Here is a 24,312-nt window from a genome sequence, read left to right on the forward strand (position 1 = left end):
TTGCTGTGTCACTACTAAGGTATGTCACCTTAAATGGAGCTGTAATTTGGCAATTACACAGTATGGAATTAGGTGGCAACATCAGGTCAACATACACGTCTGCTCTGTGGAGATGTCACCCAGTAAGAATGCATGTCTTTCAGGATATTTTTGAGCAATAAAAACATCTGTAATTTAATACATTTAAAATAGATAATTTAACTGATATAGTGTGTGTGGAACATTTCAGACAACGCAATAAAATCTCCACGTGACAAGCAGGTGGCGGACCCTCCATCCGACAAATGACACAGTGCACCTTTCAGTTTAAACCTGAAGGAGCTCCACAAAGTAACATAAAATGATTCACTGCCCTGATCTCTGAAAAAGAAAACCCTGAAAATATTTTTACGATGAGCCAATATATAGAATACCAAATAAGTGTTTCTTTAATTTCACATTATTGGAGTTACATTTAAAATACCATCTCATACTTTGACATACATTAATAGCCTTGTAAGTTGCATACATTAAAACCCAATAGCCTGACACAAGTTACTCTTACAAAGAGAAATTCCTTCAACTCAACAACAAATGCAAGAAAATTAAAGATAGAAATTTAAATTATATAAAAAAGCTTGTCTGGGATACTCAGCATTTTATACACTGAAAAAAAAAAACATAATGAAGAATACAACCTAATGTAAAACCACCATGCTTGTGATTGTTGCTGTTTATAGAGATTGTGTTCCCTCTGCTGGTCAAAAAGCATATTACAGGTTGGAAAGAGCAGCTCATAGCGATCTAGCCATTGCTTTGTTGACATTGTAATAAGACTAATATGATAAAACACATAGAAAAAGCACATGTGAGGAAATATTGGGTCCAATATCGAACAACTGGCGAATAGAGAAACACTAGTTGGTGCATCTCTGACTGGCGCATGCTTCACCACTGAAAAATCTGAGACATTTTAAAATTTACTTTTCAAGAGAACTGTATATTACAAATTGCATGCAAGTCTGTTTTCTCTTCACATATGGTCCCTTGGAAGTCTTGTTTTCCATAGTCAAAACCCAGTTCATGTTTTCCATTAAATGTATTTTGTCTTTGAGCACCTAGTTTCTTCCATTTTCTGTTCTTCATACATAAGGCTCATGATATCTCCATACTATCAATCAAGCGGCAGATTTGTCCTTTTTAAGGTAATTTCTTGCCATATTTTGCAGGTTCCTAATGGTTCTCTATGTCCAGATCTCAGTTGGTACCATGGCCTCTTTACTTCCCACTGAAGGCATGAGGTTGTGCTCCGACAGGAAATCCAACGGAAACTGGACTAAAAATCCCCGGATTTTCTTCAGTTCTTCCCGGGCTTTGATCTGGTCGGTCTGAGCCATTCCTAGTTTGCTCTGGTACTGCTCCAGCTCAGTCATGTTACGCACAAGAGACGAGGGGAGACATCTGAACACCTAAAGAAGTTACGCAATGTTAAATACCGTTAAATGAAGTTAAAGTATAAATCAGGGAGAGAGATACTGACAAAAATGAAATGATTTATTTTTTTTTTTTTTTTTTAGTCTCCTTTTACCAATATTCAGATCATCATTTTGCAATCTATCAGTAATGTGCTAAAACCTGTGGAGACTTGGTTGAGATTCAGCTATTGCACTAAAAATAAATGGACTATACAAATGCCCTAGGAAAAAGAAAAGTATTGAGACAAATATGGTAAAGGGTTTCATGCTTTTTATGCAGCTACTATCAGTGCCACCAATCCCTATTTTTTTTTTAGGTTTTTTACCGGTTCTCATAAGAAAAGATGACAAAAGGGCAAAATTATTCAGAATATCTATCACATTTCCATATTGCATTGCTGACTTCTGTACCTACCAGTCAAAGTCAAGTTAAATAAAGTAAGCTCTGCATCTCACTCGTTAGTCTGTATCTGTCTCCAAATCAATACTAAACATGTTTCAATGACATGAAGACAGAGAGATGTAAACAGAGATGTACCTTCTCATAAATGGTGGCGTTGCGTCCGGCGGTGGTCATCCAGACCTCTTTGTAGAAGCGGTCACTGATGGGGTCTGAGAGGTCAATGCTGTCGTCTGTGTGGCCTCCCAGGATAGTTCTGGACCAGGAAAACAGGTGGTAGCAGATTTTAGATCAGTTTTATTTCAGGGCAGGTGTACTAAATTCCTGAACACATATTATACAAATTATGCCAACTCAACAACCAGCCGGTCCAAACTGTGACCCTTGAGCAAGACATTGTACCTTACCTGCTCAGTTTTCTAGTTCATTATAGCGAAGAAATTGAGAATCCATTACCAAGTGTTCCTGCTGTTTTAATTAACAGGGGTGAGATAAATACGCAGTAAAATCTAAAGGCCATTTTTAATAGTCGCAATTAGCAAAATGCAAAGGCTGCACTCAGTAACCTAACATAATACCCTCTAAAAGTAACTAAATATGCCTTCTTATTACATATAAGACACATTGGCTAATTCTGCACATGTACATCTTGTACACAACAAGATAACAATCCATTGCTATGTTTTTCACTGCAAAACCCTATATTAGTGCAGTAATGTATTATTCATTTCAATCTTTTATTATTAGTCTATCTGCATCTCCAAATCTGTTCTGTTCCTGTACCTTTAGTTCAGTGAAAATAGGCAGTTCCAGGTCTGAAATCATCCCACTGATTCTAACGAAGGTGTATGTAGTTTAAAGAAAACAATAGCACTTTCTGTATTATCACATGTCACATATTTTCTGTCTGAGAGAAGAGCACAGCCTAAAAATTCAGGGTTTGTTTGTTTAACATGCGTGAATGAAACAAAAAACAACTCCAGGTAAGTTTTTGATTGATTAATCAGCTCAACCTTAGTTTCACCAACATCACTTGTGGAACGTGGTAATGACAATAAAATCATATGCAAACTAACTCTTGGCTACAGAGTCCAAGTCATCCAGGTGTGCCTCTCTATAATAACATGATGGACAAGATTTCTAGGTTTATTTGAACTAGGCTTGCTCTAAAAATAACAATAATAATATGCTTTGTGATTACATATAAAAGCAGGTTTGTTAATGATGGGTTTCAGATAGCATAACAGCATTCAATAGGTCAATATTACAGATGGTGCTGATGTTTGTTGTAAACTAGCGAGATCTCAGGTCTAGTCATTAATAAAAATGATAAAGTTGAACATTTATGCATTTACCTTTTGACTATTTCATGGCAAGTCCAGTGCTATACAGTTCATATTTATATACCGCTCCTCTCTCCCATACTACTTCATTTTTAGAGTACTTAAAACATTACAATTAAAAATGTACAGGAAACAAACAGAAGATTTAAAAGACATTAAAAGGCCTATATTACCCTATTTTCTGATCTATGTTATAATGTTGTTTCCTCATCAAAGATAGACCTGGAGTTTTTTTGTTTTTTTTTTGTTTTTGGGGGTGTTTAAAACACAAACCCTGCATATTTAGCCTGAGTTCTTCTCTCAAACTGAATATGGTAATACTCATATGGTAATACAGGAAGTGCTCCACTGTCTTTTTAAACTTTCACTAGAATCACTGGAATAATTTCAGCTCTGGAACTGCCAATTTCTACTCAAACAAAAGGTTAAAAGGTAGCTGTTAACTTGGAAACTACTACTTCATGTCATTATAAACGGCAACAGAGCATTATGAACTTGAAGATATAAACAGACTAATAAAATAAAAAATAAAAGGTTTGCTCAAACATGTGTGAATGAAACAAAACACAACACATCCAGGTATGTTTCTGATGATATAACAGCATTATAAACAAGGCTTAAAGGTCACAAGAGTCAGCTTTGCATAATACAGTATAGGACCTTTAAAAAAACAGTCTGAAGACCATCTATGAATATACATTTTTACACCAAGACAGTTCAGCTCTGCAGCAGACACCAGAGGAGAAGCCCTGTCCTCATCTGACCCCACATCCCCACTGCAGTACAGTTTGAAAAATGCTGTCACGCTGTTGTCCCTACACAGATTCATTATACGTCTTTGCTTGTCCCTACACACAGTTTGCCTGCCTAATGCCATAACTAATAACATCTGTCTGTGTTACGTTTCCAGACAATGCGCTCCCATCAATCACTCATGTCGTTTTCATTCAAGCAGAGCCAAAGACGTGCGTAAAAAGCCCACCTGAAGCACTCGAGGCGGAGGTTGAGCGCGTAGGGTCCGGCCTCATAAGCCTGTCCATCCATCACCGAGGGCACCTTCTCCGAGTCCTCCACAATCACCGCCACCTCGCTGTCACGCTTACCCAGCATGCTCCTGTCGTTGATGTTTGCAGAGCCTGGATACAGGAAGAGTGGGGCAAACAAGGTCATGTATCTGTGTGTATTTACATTTGGGTATGTATTTGTATGTATTGTTAAAGGTGCACTGTGTAACTTTTATGGTGGAGGGTCCTCTATCTGCTTGTCTCCATGGAGATGTTATTGTTTTGCACATAGACTATATATAGCAAGGACATAGCTAACTCGCAATCCGGCATGTTTCAAATAGGAAGTGAGTATGTGCGCATTTCTGGCTGCACTGACTCTGGTTCCAATTCACTTTGGAATGAAAAAATGACACCCCTCTCTCTGTACTTGCTGCAGTGAGCCTCGTCATTTTGGTCTTAAAATCTTCGTATTAACACGCTTTACATGATCCTGGTGTTTTTCACAATTGTGTCTATAAATTAATTAATGGCTATTCCTAATACAGGAATATTCAGGCCTAAATTCACCCCTATAACTCCAAGCCTCTGTGAGATTCATTTGACTGGAGCCAAGCACTATGGGTAACGTCACATTCCCTTAGTCCACTTCTTTAAACAGTCTATGGTTTTGAAAGAATGTTCTACAGGAAAGTGTGCTGTATCTGCTGATTTTACTGTAAGGAGACTCTCCACAGATATGACTTGTAACTTGAAATGGTGGAATCACCTGCTTGTGTTTGTGGCTATAGAAAACTTTACACTATACACTGGAACATTCTAGGCAAAACAATAGCATCACCATGGAAACAAGCAGGTGGCATACCTTAAAATTTAGTAATGAGTAATTTAATTAAGGTGCATTGTGTAACCTTTCTGGTGAGGGTCTACCACCTGCTTGTCACCCTTTTAGCCTTGATGATTCCACTGGAAGGAAATGAACTAGTTTATCACAGTGGAGACAGGTTAATGGTCAGATCTATGGAGAGGCAAGCCTGCACATGGTAATTCATGTTGTTATGATATTTCTGAGCTATAAAACTCTTGTAATGGCACAAGTGTGAGGAAGATATGTTTAAGGCTCTGCTGTGGAACATTACAGGGAAAGAAATAACATCTCCCTGGAGCCAAGCAAGTAGCTGACCAGTGGAAATAGAACAATGACAGATTTTTAATGAACATTTTATTTAAATTGCAAAAACAGATAAGTGCCATTTAAAGAAATGAGGTTATACTCATTGCATTGTCGTGTTTAAACAGCAAAACCTACATTAGTGCAGTAAATATATGAATCAACTCAGCTTTAGTTTCACCAACCTGACTGGTTGTGGTAATAAAAACAAAGTTATCACTTGAATCACTATCACAACTCACATAACATGTAACACAAGTTATCACATGCAAATGAATTCTTGAATGTACATGTCAATCCAGGTCATACAGGTGTGTCTCTCTCTAGTATCATGTTGGACAGGATTTTTAGATTTAATCTCACTCTGAACCCCAACACTTACTTATTTTCTAATGCTCATGTTATGATATTTGAAACTATGTAAATGAAATGCTAATGTATTTATATATATTTTTGATAGCATTTAAGCAGAACATCATAATCATTGTTAAATATAATAAGATACAGAATACATGAGAATAATTCCTAGTCTCCAGCAGGGGGCGTGCAAGAGCTGTTCTGTGAGACTGTCCACTTCATGTGAAACACTTGAGTCACTTTTGGTTTGTTTCCAACGTGACAAAATGACAAAGTGATACAAACTCTATTTCTGTTCTTGTTGTGAGTGGACGTGAGTGACAACATTATCAGAGAGAAAAGGAGAAAGATAGAAAGAGAGAGAGGAGAGAAGAGAGAGAGAGAGAGAGTATGTGTACAAGTGAGAGAGTGAGTAAGGAAAAATGAGAAGAGGCTAGAAAAGACTGAAGGAGAGACAGAAGAGAAAGGGAGAGAAGAGAGAGGGAAATAGAGGGAAGAGGAGAGAAATGAAAAGAAAGAGCAAAAAAGGGGAGGGATACAGAGAAGAGAGGGAGAGGTTATGAGGAGAGATAGAGGAGGAGAAAGGGAGGGTAAAGGAAAGAACAGAAATGCAGGAGAGTGACAGAGGAAATAGAGAGAGAAGAGAAAGAGAGAGAAGGTGAACAAGATGACATAGGAAGAAACAGAAGAGCTGGTGAGAAGGAGGGATAGCGGGGGAAAGGAAAAAAAGAGATATATAGGAAAGGAGAGAGAGGAGGAGAGAAATAGAGAGAGATATGAGAGCGAGACACACCAAAGAAGATGACACAGAGGAACAATAGCTGGTGAGAAGGCATCATAAAGAGGGGAGAGAAAAGTAGTATGATGTAGTCAAGGAGAGGGAGAAAGAAAGAAAGAGAGAAAGAGAGAAAGCTTTTTTGCTTCCTCTCTCTCGAATCTCTTTCTCTCTTCTGATGACAGAGGAAAAAACAGGAGAGCTGGTGAGAAGGAGCCATAAAAAGGGGAGAAAAAAAAGAGCTGTGGTAAAGGAGTGAGTGAGAGAGAGAGAGGAGAGAAACAGACAAACAGAGCAAATGAGAGCGAAAGAGGAGTTGCGACACTGACCGATAATGACCGTGTTGTCGTCGGCGATGAGCATCTTGCTGTGGACGTAGATGAGCTCAGTGACCAGGCGACCCTCCAGCTCCGTGTGAGTCCTCAAACCAGCGAAGGAAATGTAGTTCATCCACTGGTCATCCACTAACACAAGGAGAAAAAACACAATAATACAACCACAAACAACAAAGCATGTATTTAGGAAGGAATGTGACTATTTGTTTTGCTGCCGAGGGCACTTCTCACGGTCCTTCTTCATGATACTCAGACCTACTCCTTGGAGATGTGAATGCTTTCCTTTAAAATGTCCACAGTATGGCATTAAACTAACCTGGCTTGCATTTATTCAACTACAAGTGTTGTTTATGTCTCAAAAATATCATGGGTATTTGTATTAAAATAAACTGACGATACTTACTTTCTCTTTTTAGCTGTGAAATGATGGAGTACTCCCCTCGTATCATGGTCCTGTGCAGCAGAAATGTTGATATTAATTCAAACATTTCTACAACTTCTTTTTCCCATAAATTCAAATAAAATAAAATGTAGAGTAACCTGTAGTTGAAGTGCATGACAGCCTGGATGGCGTTCCCTCCTCCGGTCGTGATGTCTCCCTCAAAACCAGGGAGTAGAGGTGTCACAACATACACGCGGTACTTTTTGCCTTCTCTAGAAAGTGAAAAATAAGCTTAAGTTACACTAAAACATGCAACACAAGTCAGAATAACAAAAATACAAGGAATATATGGAGAGGTAAGTACTTGTGAGCTCTGATAATCCGCTCAATGATGGCGTCCCCGATTTTGTTGTAGACCGTTCTGTTGTCAGCGCAAGAAATGAAGAACTGATTCTGAGAAGAGACAAAAAATACATCTTAAAGGAGTTGACACTTGAGAGAGTTAAGCAGCGTTAGTTAAGAAGTGTTGTTTCCTCCTTAAAAACATACCCTGATTTATGTTTTGTTTCATTCACACATGCTTGAATACATTGACCTTGCGGTGTCATGAAGCGGTAGTTTCATGACAGCTACTAGGTAACACCTACTTTTTACATTTTCTTCAGAAGAGATGGACAATTCCAGATCTGGAATGATTCAAATATGTCAAGAGTGTTTTCTGTTTAAGAAAAGAACTCAGCCTATGCAAGATGTGTGTGTTAAACGTGTGAATAAAACAAAACACAAGGCCAGGTATGTTTGTGAGGAGAAAAAAAAAACAATTGTGCTGCTGCTGCTACTACTATTTTCAAATTAAAATGTTTAGAATGTCTGTAGTTGTATTTCAAATATTGTGTTATTTTATTTACATAAAACTGAACATCAGATCTACATACTCTAAGATGACATACAAGGTTAAGTTTAGCAATAATAAAAACAGATGGAACATGCTGAGGAGTTGAAAGGTTTAGTATCTTTATAATGCATCTCCCACATCCAGCTCTCTTTACCTCTATGTAGATGTAGTGTTTGCTTTTGGCGATGACCTGGACGTAGGCATTGTGAATGGACTCCTCGTGATACTTTATACCAGCCGACCAGTCCGCTGAGGAACGCAAGATCTAAAACATAAAACCACAATATTAAGTTACAGATACAGACAAAGAGAGGAGACTACAATGCACTTATATATTACATATTTTATAGTTTTAATAAGTGCTTTGTTACTGTTGTTAGATAATTACGAGAAGAAAAAACACATTTATTCTATCCTGCTCTTAGAAATACAATTTTTTACATATTTGACCAAAGCTTTGTAACACATACCTTTTAAAATCCTCAAGTTTATCTTATGTAATTGAATGTTGTGCTTGTTTAAATATATACATACACTATTAGTCAAAAGTTTGGACAAACCATCATCTTTCTTCTTCTTTTCCTATTTGATATACATACAGAAATCAACAAATGTGTGAAGGAAAGCATATGGAATTAGGTAAAAAAAAGTTATTAAATATCTTTTTTATATATTTCATATTCAAACCCTCAAAGTAGCTGCCCTTTGTTTTGTCGAAAAATATTCTTCAACTTTCTTTCTTCGCTACATAATTCTATATAGAGTTGTATTCATCTAAAATGTAGAAAGTAGTCAAATAAAGGGAAAAAATTGGATGAGAAGGTGAGTATAAACTTTTGACTGGCAGCATTTAAAAAAAAATAATAATAAAATCTGTATTACTGTGATCCCATTCTGTGATTTTAGGTGTGGTAAAATACAGGAAATTTCGGTTATCAAAGCAGAAACATGTCACAGCTTGTGAGGTGTCCCTGATTTACATGAGTGTCATTGAGAGCATGCAATCTGGTTGGACAGGTCTATTAAACATGACTAATGGCTTTACTGTGGCATGTTAAGCATTAAATCCTTTAAAGGAGCTACACTACGCCATTTTCTGATCTGTGTTATAATGTTGTTTCCTCATCACAAACATATCTGGAGTTGCGCTTTGTTTCATTCAAACATGTTTAAACACACAAATCCTGCATATTTTGGCATATTTACTTCTTCTCTCAAACAGAAAACACAAATGCTCTGTTCCACTTTATGATGTCATGTGTAATACAGGAAGTGCCCCACTGTGTTTTTAAACTCCATACATCTTCACTAAAATCATTTGGATGATTTCACCGCTGCCATTGCTAATCTCTACTAAAAAAAAAGGTACCTGTTAACTTGAAAACTACCACTTCCTGACATCACAAGGTGGACAGAGCATTTTGAGCTTTGGAGATGTAGACAGATAGGGTTACTCAGACATTTGGAAGTGAAACAAAACAACAACAACTCCAGGTATGTTTTTGATGAGCTAAGAACATTTTAACAAGGCTTAAAGCTCACAAGAGTCATTTTTGCGTAATGTAGGACCGTTAAACGATATGAAATGCATACTACTACATCCCAGATTGAACTTGGCAAGAGCTCTCAGCACTTGAGTGGAGCTGAACTGTAGAAGTGTCTGTGTCTGTGAAGTCTGTTACATAACATGAAGGTCTTGTAGAGGCGTTTTTCTTTTATCTGTCTCTAGCAGAAGTAGAGAAGGTAAAAACTGGAATGTGGAGATAGTGTGGGAAAGACGGATCTGTCAAGGTTCTCTTGGCAATTTAACCCTTTAAGAAGAGACTTAGAGACTTCGGTCAAGTTTATACCTTTAAGATGCAACTTTTACATTTTTTGTTTATATATAATTTGATCTTTTTTCCTTTAATTTACTTTTAGGGAACTTAAAGGTGCATTCCATCAAATGATTTTCTTCATGGAGATGTTATTGCTTTGTCTGGAATGTTTTCACAGTGTGATATCTTCATGGACTCCGAACCAGACCAAGTTACAGGTCAGATCTGTGGAGAGGGAACCCTGCTCACAGTCAGAATGTCTATTTTTGTCTGTATTTTTGAGCAATAAAACCACCTTTAATTGAATAAATGTAATATTTAATGTCTGTTTAAATACTTTTAAATACTGTGGAACATTCCAGGCAGAGCAATGACATATCCATAGAAACAAGAAGGTGACAGGTGGACAGTCCCTCCACCAGAAAAGTTACACAATGCACCTTTAAATGAGTAGTTGAGAAGATGTGACTTTTATTAGTGCATATGCAAAATTCAAACTGCACAAATTTTAAACTTTTAACTAATTTTCTCACAAAACTTAATCAAGTAATTTAGTTGGAAAATATTCCATAATTAGAATATCATGTGCCAAAGTGTAAGCTATTATACCTTTGTTATTTATTAACCTTCATTTATCCACTTGCAAAAACACCACACCAAAACTAAATAAACCTGGACTAGAACAGGACCAGAACAAGTGTACAGCAGGACTAAACTGAGCTCAAACTAGGACCAAACCAGGAGAAATGTGAACAGACCTATTGCTGTCAACTAATTCTCACTCAAAATGGAAACTTGGTTATTTTAAACACATTGATTCTGATTGTCAAGACATAAAGCACAAAGTATTCTAGATAAATGAATAACTGAATAATGAATACTGAATAATGAATACAGAATGTGAGTGTTTTTTACCTGGACTTTTGTGGTGACACTGCCTGGGAGCTGGTATCGGACTTCATTGGCGCTGGTGTGAGATTTGGGAATCAGGTATGGGTAGGACAAGGAACGGTACTTTGGCTTCATGATCTAGAAAAAAAAAGGTTTAGAAATAAGAGCTTTATTATCATTATATAAAAAAGATGTGCAACAAGTCTTAGGGTACGATATGCCATTTTGTTGTTATGGGAAGAGGAAACTTGGGCTCCGTCACAGTTCTGCTTCTTGGTTTCAAGACTTGATTTGAACCATTCAGCAAAGTTAAGTAAACTTTGTAACTGGGACAGTCCTGAATCAGTCCTTAGTTTATAAATCTGGCTCATAGCTTGGTTACAGATCCTGTCCACCATGGAGAGAGGGCCATACAGGCCATAGAGGGCCAACTGGTGCCAATATTTCAAGTGTCTTAGATGGAAAGGAGAGAAATCAAGGAAACAAGGGAGCAAGGAAGTGGGGAAGGAAGAAAGGAAGCAACGGAGCAGAGGAGCAGGGGAGCAGTGAAGCAAGGGAGCAAGGAAGTAAGAAAGTATGGAAGCAAAGAAGGAAAGGAGCAAGGAAGCAAGGAAGCACGGATGGAAACAAGGAAGCAAGGAAGGAAACAAGGAAGCAAGGGAGCAAAGAGGCAGTAAAGAGCAAGAGAAGAGAAGAAGGAAGAAAACAAGGAAGCTAGGAGGGAAGCTAGGAAGGAAGTAAGAAAACAACAGAGCAAGGAGACAAGGAAGGAAAGAAGAAGGCAAGTAAGGAAGCAAGGAAGGAAACAGGGGAGCAAGGAAGGGAGCAAGGAAGCAAGGATGGAAACAAGGAAGCAAGGGAGCAAGGAAGAAAGCAATGGAGTAAGGAAGCATGGAAGCAAAGAGGCAAGGAAGCACATGAGCAAGGAAAGAAGCAAGGGAGCAAGGAAGCGGTGAACGAAGCAAGGAAGCAAGGAAGGGAGCAAGGGAGCAAGGAAGCAAGAAAGTAAGGAAACAAGAGAGAAAGAGAGCAAGGGAGCAAGGAAGCAAGGGATGCAAGTGAACAGAACTGAGACACAGTCATGGAGAATACAAAGAAACACAGTGGCAGAAATATACAGTTTATTCCAGGTCTTGAACTTGGAATCTTTCAGTTTTAAGGCAGAGTTTCAAGCACTAAGCCACAGTTCAGTCTAAGTGTCAAAATAAGGAAGGCTTTGAAAAATAGAACATGAATCAGCCAGCTGCAGTCGAGTTTCCATTACCTCAGTGTGTCCAGGTTATGTTAGCATTTCCAAAAAGCATAGTGTGTGTTAATGCAGCTTTTCCATGGGTTGTACCTTTGTGAAGTTCCAGCGCTGAATAAAATGTCTGGCCACATCTCTTGCAGCTCGACCATGGACCGCAGAGGAGATGTCGTGCCATGGCATCCTGGGTGTAGTGTATCGGTCAATAAAGTCTGCAAAAAAAGTCCAAAACTAAATACAAAACAAACACGGAGGACAATTACAGTGAGTTTTACTGTGCAAATAAAGTTAAGGGCTCTGAGAAAATGTCTTCCACCAAACTGATATGACATAGAACAAAAGAAAAAAAACAACAACTTTGCTTTCTTACATTAAAAGATCCTGTATCTGATCTTTTCCGATGTATTTGAGCAAAATTTGTCTTGCCCCAGTACAGATATATCGTATAAGCAGCTCTTGAGGTCAAAATAAGTGATGCATGTTGACTACATCTAATTATAAAGTGAGTCAGCATGCTAGTTGTTAGATTTACTGTCATGACAAACTTTGTTGTGAAAAGCGCTTATAATCCTGAATAATTATAATTAGTGAACAATTAGGATCCTTAAAATGCATATTGTGAATAAGTGAGAAATACTTTTAGACTACTGCAAAGCATTTAATATGAACGAGATCTGTTTTTAGGTTTAAAGGTCCATATTACGCAAAATTGACTGTTATGAGCTTTAAGCCACGGTATAACGTTGTTTGTGGTGTTTTGTTTCCTTTGTTATTAGTCTGTCTACATCACCAATGCTCAAAATGCTAGTAGCTTTCAAGTTACAGCTCCCTTCTAACTTTTGTTTAGTGGAGATTGGAAATTCCAAGGCTGAAATGATCCAAATGATTCTAGTGAAGGTGTATGAAATTTCAAAACACAGTGGAGCACTTACAACATTATAACATAGATCAGAAAATAGTGTAATATGGGCCCTTTAAGACAGTAAATAGGTCAAAGGAAAGTGTCCCATTGCGCTGATGTAATAAGCCATAAAAAATTTATGGCAACAAAAACAGTCAATAAGAAAAAACATTAAGAGTATGAACAATGCAAGGTCAGCTCCAATGTTTGTGCTTCGTTTTCAACACAATTTCTGGCTGCAAAAAGTTGTGTGTTTTCAACTTAAAAATAACCACATTTAATTAGAAGTGTCTGTTGCTTGTTTTATGAACCAGGGCCTGTGCAGTGGGTGTTGTTTTGTCTCAGTTTTGTACCGTCAAAAGGCTTCTCCAGCTGAATCCAGTCCTTGTACACAAAGTTGCAGTAGTCTTTTCCATGCCAGAAGCGAGTATTTCCTTGAAGCTCGCCGACTCCGGTCTTTAAGCTTTTCACAGAACCACTCCCTTTGAAAACACAAACAAAAGTAGAGTAATAATGTTTCATATGTCATCTCAAACAAATATTATCCTTTTTACTGTAATTCTATATCCTATCTTACATGTGGCTCCATTCAATCATTTGCAATCCATTGTTTGAATTCACTGAGTTTGATGTATTATGTATTAGGGATGTAGAAATAACTGAAATATTGTGTTAATATCATGGACCATCACAGTATATCAAATTACAAATCTCTTTGCTTAAATTAAGAGTTATGATGCTACAATAGCTAAAAAAACTAAACAAAAAAAACAAAGGGAACTACATAGACCATGATCCTTTTTCTCCATTTCAGTGTTGACTACAACAAGAAATAACAGTTCTAAGCACTTTTATGTTTTAGTTTTTTTGGATTAAGTCTTGTCAAGCATATTAACCTCCATAAAATATTGCAATAAATATTGTATCATGAGATGTATGTCATGAAAATATCATAAAGAGAGATTTGGATATTATTACATACCTAATTATGAGCCTCCCCACCATACCGTGAGCTTTCTCATGATATCGCAATAAATATTGTACTGTGAGGTTCATACCGTGATGATATCATATGGTGAGACTTGGATATCATTACACCCCTATATTTATTATTATTGTTAAGAAGAGGCTGATTTTTGGAAATGCACTGCTCGCTACTGCACTGTACTTATCATAATTTGTTAAACCAAAAAAAAAAAAAAAAAAAAAGAAAGAAATTTGCAGCGTAATCTTCTTTCAGTAGATACACATGATATTTGGACCTCAACTCAGATTTTATATTGTGTTGTATTGTAAAATTATATTCTTGGTTCTGTTTAGGAAAATGTTTTAATGTCTTTGTAAATTAAAGGGTGTGAGAAAATATGGGGGAAACTACTCTTTATAATTGGGACATGTTTGCCATATTTGAACGACATTCTAACTAACTACCTACCTAACTTGGATTGCAAAAGTTTGATCCTATTATTGATATCGGTAGACAAAAAAGACAAAAGAGACATTTCTTTTGCCCCAGAAGACATAACAGGACTGATTGAGTACAGTTGGAGTGTGTTACCTGTGCTGTCCACGCTGCTCACACTGTCTGCATGCTGCACCGTGTGCCTGTGGATGTGGATGTGTTTGTAGATACTGAAGCGAGATTTTCGACTGCGCCCGATGCCCTTCAGTTTGGGTAACTCCACATCGGCAGGAGGGGGGCTTCCACGCCCGTTACTCTGTGGGGCCAGCTCCTCTGTGGGCGCGGCATTGGTGGAAGGGGCATTAGTGAAGCCAGTCTTGGGACAAAACAACAAAAAAGAAGCTGAAATTAGCACAATGCATATATAGCGTATAAGCAGCTCTTGTGGTCTGTTTAAATCTAAAGATATGTGTTATTTTTCCAGATTATCAGGAAGTGCGCCGTTAGCATGCTTGCTGTTAGTTTTACCATAAAGGCAAACTCTGCTCTGGCCTCTGAAAGTTATGAAAAGTGAATATAAACTCATAATTAAGTGAATAAACAAGATGTTTGGATCACTGCAAAACATTTAAAAAAATCACGTAGTTCAGTTTTTCACATTTTTAAGGCAATAAAGATCAGGTTCTGGGCCTTTAATACAAAATCTAAAAGGTGCACTACGCAACTTTTCTGGTGGAGGGTCTGCTACCTACTTTTCTCCATGGAGATGTTATTGCTTTGCCTGAAATGTTCCATAGTATGACATTAACATATAGGTCAAGCATTTATTGAATATAGGTGTTTCTATTGCTCAAAAATACAATAATTTCAACTGTGAGCAGAAGCGCCTCTCCACAGATCTGAATAATGGCAAAGTGTAGTGCTGTAACCTGCTTGTCTCCTTCGTCAGAGATATGTTTAATCTATACTGTGGAATATTCTAGACAAAGCAATAACACTTCCACTTCCACTGGAAATGTTACCCAGTGCACATTTAATCTTGTTACTACATTTTTAACTAAACCAACACACAAATTAATTAACAAATTAGACTTTAATAATGACCTCTAAAGAAATAAGAAAATTAAAGTTGTTTGAAAATGGTGCGTAGGGATGTTGTGTTCTGTGGTTCAGTACAAATGCATCTTGGCTCTGTAAAGTGAAGTACTATTTGGTCCTTCCCCTGGGCAACTGTGGGGAAGTGAAAAGAGTTTTATTTCTTCACCTCTCCCTACTTTTTGGAAATCCAATTTTGGGTCAAATTGTCCGTAAATCCCAAAGCCAAAACTACACCAACTGCCCACAAGAAATCATAAATGTCCAACTTTCTTACTTTAAAGTCTAACCCTAAAGTCACACATTTTACTATTATTTGTCCCTAGTCGATGAAAGATTGTGATTGTGTAAGTTTTCTGGTGGAGGGTCCATCAAATGCTTTTCTCCATGGAGGCATAATTGCGTTGTCTGAAATATTTCACAGTGTGGCATTAAAGCATTCTATCATCATGGAGACCAAACCCAGTGCAAGGTATTGGTCAGCTCTGCGGAGAGGCAACGCCGCTCACAGTCATAATGTGTATTTTTGAGCTATAAAACCACCTGTAATTCAATAAATGTAAGTTAGAGCTGTTCAGTGCCATACTGTGGAACATTCCAGGCAGAACAATGACATATCCATAAAAACAAGCAGGCGACAGATCCCTAAACAAAAAGTTACCCAGTGCACCTTTAAGTTAGGTTTTATTTTTTGCAGTATAGGCTGTAGTATAGTACATGCTGTATTCAGTGAGGGGGTCAGACCTGCTCTTGTACCACAGATCTGGTCACACTCCCCACATCAGTGAGTCGATGCTCCCTGTCGTCCCAGCGACCGTACGCCAAATCGATCCCTCCCACAAACGCCACGGACTGATCGATGACCACGATCTTCTCGTGATGGGCCCACAGGTACACGGAGGAGGAGACGTGGTCTGGGTGACGCATCACCTGTACAACAACAGATGCAATACTCAATACCAAGCTTACTGTTAATACTTTAAAGAGCCAGAACTGGAAGTGTGGCTCTGTCTGAAGCTCCGTTACTCAAGTTAGATTTAATATGAGCCTTATTTTAACATAATCTCACCAGGAAGAACTGACTTAGCTGGAATGGAATATTTCTGTTGAAAATCAAATTTTGTATTGATCACAGGCTCCTGAAAATGTACAGTTAAATTTTTTTTCATTCATTTTTCCATTTTGTATTTTTTTCTTGAGTTAAAAGCCTTAAAACGTTTTGAAGTGTTTGCTAAAAAGTACATTGTGTCCCCATGGTAACTCCTAAACATTCCGCCATTAGAAACACATGTAGAACAACACCAGTGTGACGTCCATGCAAAGTACTAATAGTATTAAAAATGGGCAAGACTGTATCAGAATGGTTTAACAGTTTATACATCTAACACATAGTCACTGTTCAGTTAGCGCCATTTTACTGCACGTTTAAGTTGTACTAAACTCCATGGTATAAATAAAACACAAAACAAGTCATACAATATTAATGTACAGTTTTATTTTTTATGCAACTATTTCAGTTGTTGCATAGAGCCAAAAAGGCTACAGTAATGCCTTTGTTCAATATTGCTTATTCCAAATTTTTAATAATCCTAAATATTGAAAGTTGTTTACCAAATTTGAAATGTACACATTTTACACATACTTAAATTTTTTACATTTTAAGTTGTAAATTCCACTTATTCCACAAGTTGAAAGCCATTTATGCAACATTATATATCATTTGTATTTTATAAGGACATATTTTACTACAACAGTTTTATACTCAAGGGTAATTTGCATTTCACAGCAATTAAAACGTTCAGTAGGAATTTATGGGTGAATAAGTAATTACTGTTCTTTTAATTACTCATTCTTGTGTTACTGTAAAATATTGTAGAATAAATCAAATAAATATGTTTTTTTGTATGTGTGATACATTATAATCCCGTCTGTACCTTGATGTTAGGATGAAGGTGCATGAGGGTCCTTTTGCTGTACCCAGAGTTGATTCCCAAAGCGAGCTCCACTTCTTTGTACAACATCACAAAGATACGCACGCCCTGTTGCTACGGAATCACAAAAAAACATTCACATTAATATGACTTTAGTAGAGCAGTAATTATGACTCATGTAAGTGGGAAGCTTAAAAAAAAGAATGACAAATTCTGAATAAAAATGTGAGAAAATAACTCAAATCTCAAAAGTGAGCAGTTGTGTTACTAGCTACATTTTGTTAATTTATCGCTTTGATTTGAAGAGTCCATGTTACGCTATTTTCTGATCTATGTTATAATGTTGTTTCCTCATCACAGACATACCCGGAGTTGTGGTTTGTTTCATTCACACAAACCCACAAACCCGACATATTTAGGATGAGTTCTTCTCTCAAACTGAAAATGCTCCGTTCCAATTTATGATGTCATGTGGTGATATAGGAAGTGCTCCACTGTCTTTTTAAACTACATACACCTTTACTACAATCCACTGGATAATTTCAGCCCTGGAAGTGTGAATCTCTACTAATTAAAGGTAAAAGTTAGCTGATAACTTGAAAACTACCACTTAATAACATCACAAGGTGGATGAGAAGATTTTGAGCTTTGGAGCTGTAGACAGATTAATAATAAAGAATTGCTCGAACATGTAAATAAAACAAAGCACAACTCCAAGTATTTGATGAGGTAACAATTTTCTAACATGACTTACCGCTCACAAAAGTCAATTTTGCCTAATACAGGACCTTTAAATTACAAATATTTTTCAAGTATGGCAAAAGTATTTCTTACTGCTTTGCGTTTCAGGATACAGTCAAGTCTCCACTTGTTGCCTTCCACCACTGGTCTTTTAAGGAAGATTTCTGGACTTAACCTACCACACAAAACACAAAAATGCCATTATAATTATTAATCAGTGGTGAACCGACGTAGTAATTTTTTTTACACTTACATATATGCTACCAGTCAAAAGCTTGGGCACACTAACTTATTCAGTTTTTATTCAGAGTTTTGTTTTTTGTTTTTTCTTACTACTTTCTGCATTTTATATACATGGGGAAGACATTAAATATATGAAGTAAGATACATGGAAGTATTTAGTAAAGAAAAAAGTTAAATAATATTTTTTTTATCGTATTTAGAGTTATTTCACTTTTTTTTCTTACATAATTCCATACATCTTACTTCATATATTTGATGTAAACATATAGAAAAATCACAGAATGAGAGGGTGAGTCCAATTTGTTGGTGCTGATAGTGTATATTGTATCCCATATATAGAATGGCAGACTTGATAAATAGCTGCAGTCTCACAGGTCCCTCATTTCTCCCATGCCTTAGCTCGCTCATGTTACAGACTCTCTCCTGTGATTGGTTAAGACTATGAGCCTGTGATTACAGCCTATTACACTTCCGGACTTCTGAATTTAGTGGTCACACATCTGTGACACTTGGACTTCCTCCAACTTCCGTGGTCACACATTTGGCTGAGAGAGACCGGAAATTATAATGGCTCTAAAAGGTTCAGCAAGGAACTTTCTGGAGGTGGCATGTCACCTGCATGATTCCATGGAAATAGTTAAAACCATACTCCTGAACATTCTCCATTGCGATAGATAGGTTCCAGATAGGTTCCTGTCCATATATACTGTGGAAAAGTCTAGCCAAAGGAAAAACATTTCCATGGAAACAAACAGGAGGAAGTCATTCTCCAGGTCAAATAAGAGTCAAGTTTGTAGAAATGCAAGCCTGCTCACAGTAAGGACACTTTTTGCCCGTACAATAAAGAGAAAAAAACATGTTTCACAATAGTAAATTTTTTAACTAAAAGTTACATAGTGCTGCTTTAAGCAAATATGTTCTGCCTAAGCTCCAATAAGGAGAGGAATATTTCTTACAAGATTACAAACAAAATTGCAGATTAAATCCTATGTCAAATACAAGATCAAATACAACACTAAACCACCGAAATACATCATATATCATTTAATTGTGAACTCAGTCTAATATATTTGTCATAAGTTATTTTACTGTCGATTTACATAGAATTATTTAATTGACATACTCTGTTTAAAAAAAAAAAAAAAAAAAAAAAGGATTAACTAGATTAACTAAAGATAAACTTTTCATTTTTTCCTTGGTCTACAAAAAGAGGTCTTCCTTGAAACTAAATGAAAATCAGACAGTTAGGTTGTTAACAGGCAAAGTTGAGAAGCGAAAATGGCCAACACAAACATAATAATGAAATAAAAACAAAAACATTTTCTTAGCAATTTGCTCCATTACATTTATTTATTTATATTTACATTGTTTACCAAATCAAGCCCACTGATTTCTTCCTCCATTGCTTTTCACTTTACTTTATGACATATGCTTCATAAAACATGCAATAGAGCTCATGGGAGAAACTCAACCCTTCTGATGTAAATGAAAACTTAAAAGAGAGTCCATACACTGCCATCTCAGACCATAGAAAAGCACAGAGTAATAACAGAGAGGGAGGAGTATTTCATGTCCTTCTTTTGTGCGTGTGCTTTGAGCCTTTGTCAATGGGGTGGTAATAGGAGCTCTGATAGGGCTTGTTTGGTTTGGTAAAGAGGACGGACTTATAGTAAAGTGGCACGGTTGGGTTAAGGCGCTAAAGAGTCAGCTGTTTTTCAGACATGCATCAATACAACTGTCTGCAACCATCAGCAAAATTCAGGTTAGCTATGTCCTACGCTCCTATACTCTGTAATTGTGTTGTTGTATTTTTTTTTTCTATCATAACAGTTTTTAAATAAGGTCATTCTGGATATTTCTTTCTAGTCCTTTTGAGCATCATGAACTCATCTTATGGATAGCATATTACTGTTGATCACATTTGATTTCTTTTCGGTAATAATTATTGTGAACTGGATGTGCCTTTATCTGCTTTTCTAACTGATTCTCAAATAAAAACTATTAAAAAAATGTGATATATTTAGCACAGAAAACAAATCAAGGATAAAGTGATTTGTAAATTTGTAATTTTAGTGCCAAAAGTACATGGCAAGAGTGTCTGTTGCTATTGTCATATTTTCATTTAAAAAGATACAAAAGCAACCTTAAAACTGATCATAACCTGTAGAATACCAAGCTTCTCATTCTCATGCAGTGATCAAACTCACCACCAGTCTGTGATAAAAATCTCCTCCTTTGCCTCCTCCAAAGCGTCTGCCACGTCCTCCATATAAGTTTTCCCATTGACATACCTGCAGAGAAGGGACAATGACTTTATTGTGACCTGAACAATAGTATTAACCTGGAGTAAAAGTAACTAAAGCAGTTAGGTCACATATCTGGATCTTCAGGCTGAGCCATAATTCTCCACAAAGCCCTCATTGAAAGACAGAGCTATTTGTTTTGTGACCTTGAATGCACTTTCTTCTCCTAAAAGGTGCACTGTTTAACTTTTCTGGTACAGGTTCCAACATGAGCTTGTCACAATGGAAATGTTTAATGTTTTACCTGTAATATTACACTATATAGCAGTCACCAAAAAAGTTACATAGTGCACCTTAAAAACTAAAAGAAAACTAGTATTGTTTGTGCAATGTCTGCTACAGTACTCGTTATGCTGTTATGTGTCTGGAGTTTTCTTTTGATAAACGTGACCTGTATATCTCAAATACTGTATGAAGTAAATGTTCAGATCATTTTCTTAAATTTTATCCATTTTAGTATGAATGTATAGAAATAAAAATAACAACATTTCATTTTCGATTTTTTGTAACTTGGTTCTCTAGCTATAATCCAATTAGACAGCAGCAGAACTAGTTTTGCATTTCCAGGTTTTAATTTTTTTCCCATTTTTTCCCTTTTCTTTTTTATCGGAAGAAGTAGTTTAACCGGCTGTAACATAATACAGTACAGTACAGCACACAGACGATTTCAACAATAAACCCGGATGTGCCAGGTGAGGGGGAGAGGTGCAAAATGAGATCTGAATGACTGTAAAGAAGCCAAAAAACACAATGTCCACAATACATACTTCTATAGTGACTGATGCAATGTAAAACAAAGCAATTTTTTCACATGAAGACCACCTGTTTGATGAGAAGAACCAGAGCCATCACAGCTCACATTTACAACAGTGACCACCCAATCCACGATTCCAGAACAGAATTTCTCATTTATTTTTACTCATAGACTTTCCCATTAAAAGTTCAAAAGTTTGCTCAGGGTTAATCAGCTTTGTGGTAACTAATGTCCTTAAGACCTATTATTTTGTTTAATTTCTACTTCTGAAACATTTTAAACTGTTAAGTTATTAAAACATTTCACTTCCTTTTTGGACTTAAACAACCGCGTTATGGATATGAGTTACTACGTTACTACGATTAGCCGCCGCAATGTCATTGAACTCCTAATATTTTAATTTTTTCTAAATGTCTGTAGGAGGTGGATTAAGAGTCTTGCCCAAGGACACAACAACAGCATCTGAAAGCTCAACTAATGATCACCAGTGGTTTTTGATAGTTACCATTTGGCTGGGATGTTTTCTTGTTCTTGTGCAAAAGAGCTGAATCGATGATCTCGGAGAAACGCTCTTCCGTGATTTCTGACAAAGTTTTCGATGCTCTGCCCCCACCAGCGCGCGTGTCTGAAGCTGATGCACTTAAACACCAAAGTCCTGACAAATAAAGGCATAAACAGTTTTTAAAATACGTAAGTATGAGTAATATTTGTATTTTAACTGATACAAAATGAGGAAACAGGTGCAAGTATTAGATTGTTTTCAATACCTATATTCAGTGCTGCTGAGTCTCTACCCAGCCACCACATCTATCCATATCATCAATAAATATATTTATTTTATATCAGTGTTGTGGCGTGGTCCTTGCTAGTGAATTATCGTGTGTTCATTTGCACAATTTTTGTAGTACTAAGCCTATCAGAAACATGTGAGCTGGAGTGGGTTGAATAATTAACTGACACATTATACAAACTGAAACTACTAAACTGTGTAATAGTGGCATTTATTTACTGCTGGACACATTTTTTTTTCAATATGGTTCACTTAGAAAAAAGCTTTACTGGTATCATCCCGCTTGCTGGATTGTTGTGTCAGAGGTAAAAGTAGTTTCAATATAATTGTGTATTGTGATGTTTTTCTGTAGCAACTGTACTTCAAAATTTGCTCAAATAAATTACAAATGGTAAAAGTGGTTTAAATTTTATTGTGTGTATTGTGTATGCAAAATATCATACTTCAAAATGTGTTACTGTGACAGATCTATGCAGGGACAGTATTTTCACCTTGAGAGGCTGTCAACGCGGACGCCATGTTTGGTCTCTGTGTCTTTGGAGTCCATTTTGATGCTGAACTCTTTGTCTAAAAGAAGCACAAAGGAGATGGCCCCAGAGTCTGGCTTCATGTACAACAGAAAGGAGTCCTTCACCACCAACCACCTGCAAAGTAAACACTAAGGTTACTCTTTACAATACTGAAGAAAAAAAAGGCACCACAAAAACAAATGAAATCAAGATTAAAGATTGTTTGTCTCCCTGGAAATGTTATTTCTTTGTTGGGAATCCACGGTAAGGCATTAAACTCATCTTAGATTTATTCAGTTTCAGTGTGTAACATATTGTCCATTTAAAGCAGTAACTCACTCATGGGGTGAAGTTGGTGGTGGACAAAAAAGTTACATATTGCACCTTTAACTATAATTGCTACACTACTACAGATTTTGCTACTAAATTAATCACAGTTAGTACCATAGACTGTATATAGAAATGGGCATAGCTAACATGCTACCTGTTCCAAATATGGGCATATTTTGGCTCCATTGACTCTGGCTTCTAGTCATTTTACTGCTGTTGTGAGCTTCGTGATTATGGTCTTAAAATGTTCATATTAACCCCCTCTATTATTATACTGGTGTTTATATTTTGCTATTTTGTCCACAAATCAAAATATGAACATCAACAACAGACCAATGAGCAGCAACAGGTTTAAACCTGCGGGCAGAAGGGGTATTACCTTCAATAGCCTTGCTCTTGATTGGCTCTTTGGTTGCTATTATACTCGCGTTCAGAGTTGTAAACATGGAACTTGGCACCAAATTTACCCCTATAACTGCTTGCCAAGATGAGCTTCATTTGACTGGAGCCGCACACTATGGGTGACGCCACACTCACTCAGTCACATATGTCTAAAAACTAATAACACAGTCTGTATAAAGACAATATAATTATGGTTTGGATTCATACAAAACAAGCCATTTAGCACTCTCTACATAAACATTTTAGCAATAAACAACTAATTTATTATAGCATTTATCACCTATAGCATTTTCACACCACTTTTTAAACCACAGGATGTCCTTTTATGACTTTCGAATGTTTGCTCAGATGGACCATGCTGTATTGTTTTGAAGGGGAGCGTGTAGGAAGAGTCCGATCACAGGGAGGTAGGTGGATGGCACAGTGAGCAGTGTGGGACTCTGCATGTTGTCTTTGGATAAACAACAAAACAACAGCTCACATAAGAACTTGGCTGGGAGAACTAGGACACGTACTACAGCATAATTGAAGCATTATCTGAAACCACCATTTCAACCAGAGAGTTAAAGGGCCCATATTGTGCTATTTTCTGATCTATGTTTTAATGTTGTTTCTCACATACATACATACATGGAGTTGTGTTTTGTTTCATTGACACATGTTTAAAACACAAATCCTGCATATTTAGGATGACTGAAACTGAAAACACTCCACGTTGTGTTGTCATGTGGTAATACAGTTTGCTCCACTGTGTTTTTAAACTCCATACACCTTAACTAGAATCATTTCAGCCCTCTCTCCGGGGAGGGGGTGGACTGGGGGATATGGGGTATAATATAGG

General features: G+C 36.9%; 1 protein-coding gene across 1 annotated transcript in view; it reads right to left on the reverse strand.

The window, feature by feature from the left end:
• Positions 1 to 403: 403 nt before the first annotated feature.
• pld1a (phospholipase D1a) overlaps positions 404 to 24,312 on the reverse strand; it is a 44,800-nt gene continuing 20,891 nt past the window's right edge. The window contains exons 9-26 of the mRNA XM_020921726.2: positions 22,722 to 22,874; positions 21,946 to 22,095; positions 20,591 to 20,674; positions 18,234 to 18,315; positions 17,403 to 17,513; positions 16,213 to 16,398; positions 14,530 to 14,749; positions 13,325 to 13,453; positions 12,164 to 12,282; positions 10,849 to 10,962; positions 8,271 to 8,381; positions 7,586 to 7,674; positions 7,380 to 7,493; positions 7,243 to 7,292; positions 6,834 to 6,968; positions 4,180 to 4,333; positions 1,993 to 2,110; positions 404 to 1,448 (exon numbers count right to left, since the gene is read on the reverse strand). Coding sequence (XP_020777385.2) covers positions 1,224 to 1,448; positions 1,993 to 2,110; positions 4,180 to 4,333; positions 6,834 to 6,968; positions 7,243 to 7,292; positions 7,380 to 7,493; positions 7,586 to 7,674; positions 8,271 to 8,381; positions 10,849 to 10,962; positions 12,164 to 12,282; positions 13,325 to 13,453; positions 14,530 to 14,749; positions 16,213 to 16,398; positions 17,403 to 17,513; positions 18,234 to 18,315; positions 20,591 to 20,674; positions 21,946 to 22,095; positions 22,722 to 22,874 — 2,344 coding nt within the window. The 3' untranslated portion in view covers positions 404 to 1,223. The remainder of the gene's footprint in view (positions 1,449 to 1,992; positions 2,111 to 4,179; positions 4,334 to 6,833; positions 6,969 to 7,242; positions 7,293 to 7,379; positions 7,494 to 7,585; positions 7,675 to 8,270; positions 8,382 to 10,848; positions 10,963 to 12,163; positions 12,283 to 13,324; positions 13,454 to 14,529; positions 14,750 to 16,212; positions 16,399 to 17,402; positions 17,514 to 18,233; positions 18,316 to 20,590; positions 20,675 to 21,945; positions 22,096 to 22,721; positions 22,875 to 24,312) is intronic.

Source organism: Boleophthalmus pectinirostris, unplaced genomic scaffold (genome assembly GCF_026225935.1).
Source record: "Boleophthalmus pectinirostris isolate CB_2022bp ecotype Guang Dong unplaced genomic scaffold, ASM2622593v1 HiC_scaffold_10, whole genome shotgun sequence".
NCBI lineage: Eukaryota > Metazoa > Chordata > Actinopteri > Gobiiformes > Gobiidae > Boleophthalmus > Boleophthalmus pectinirostris.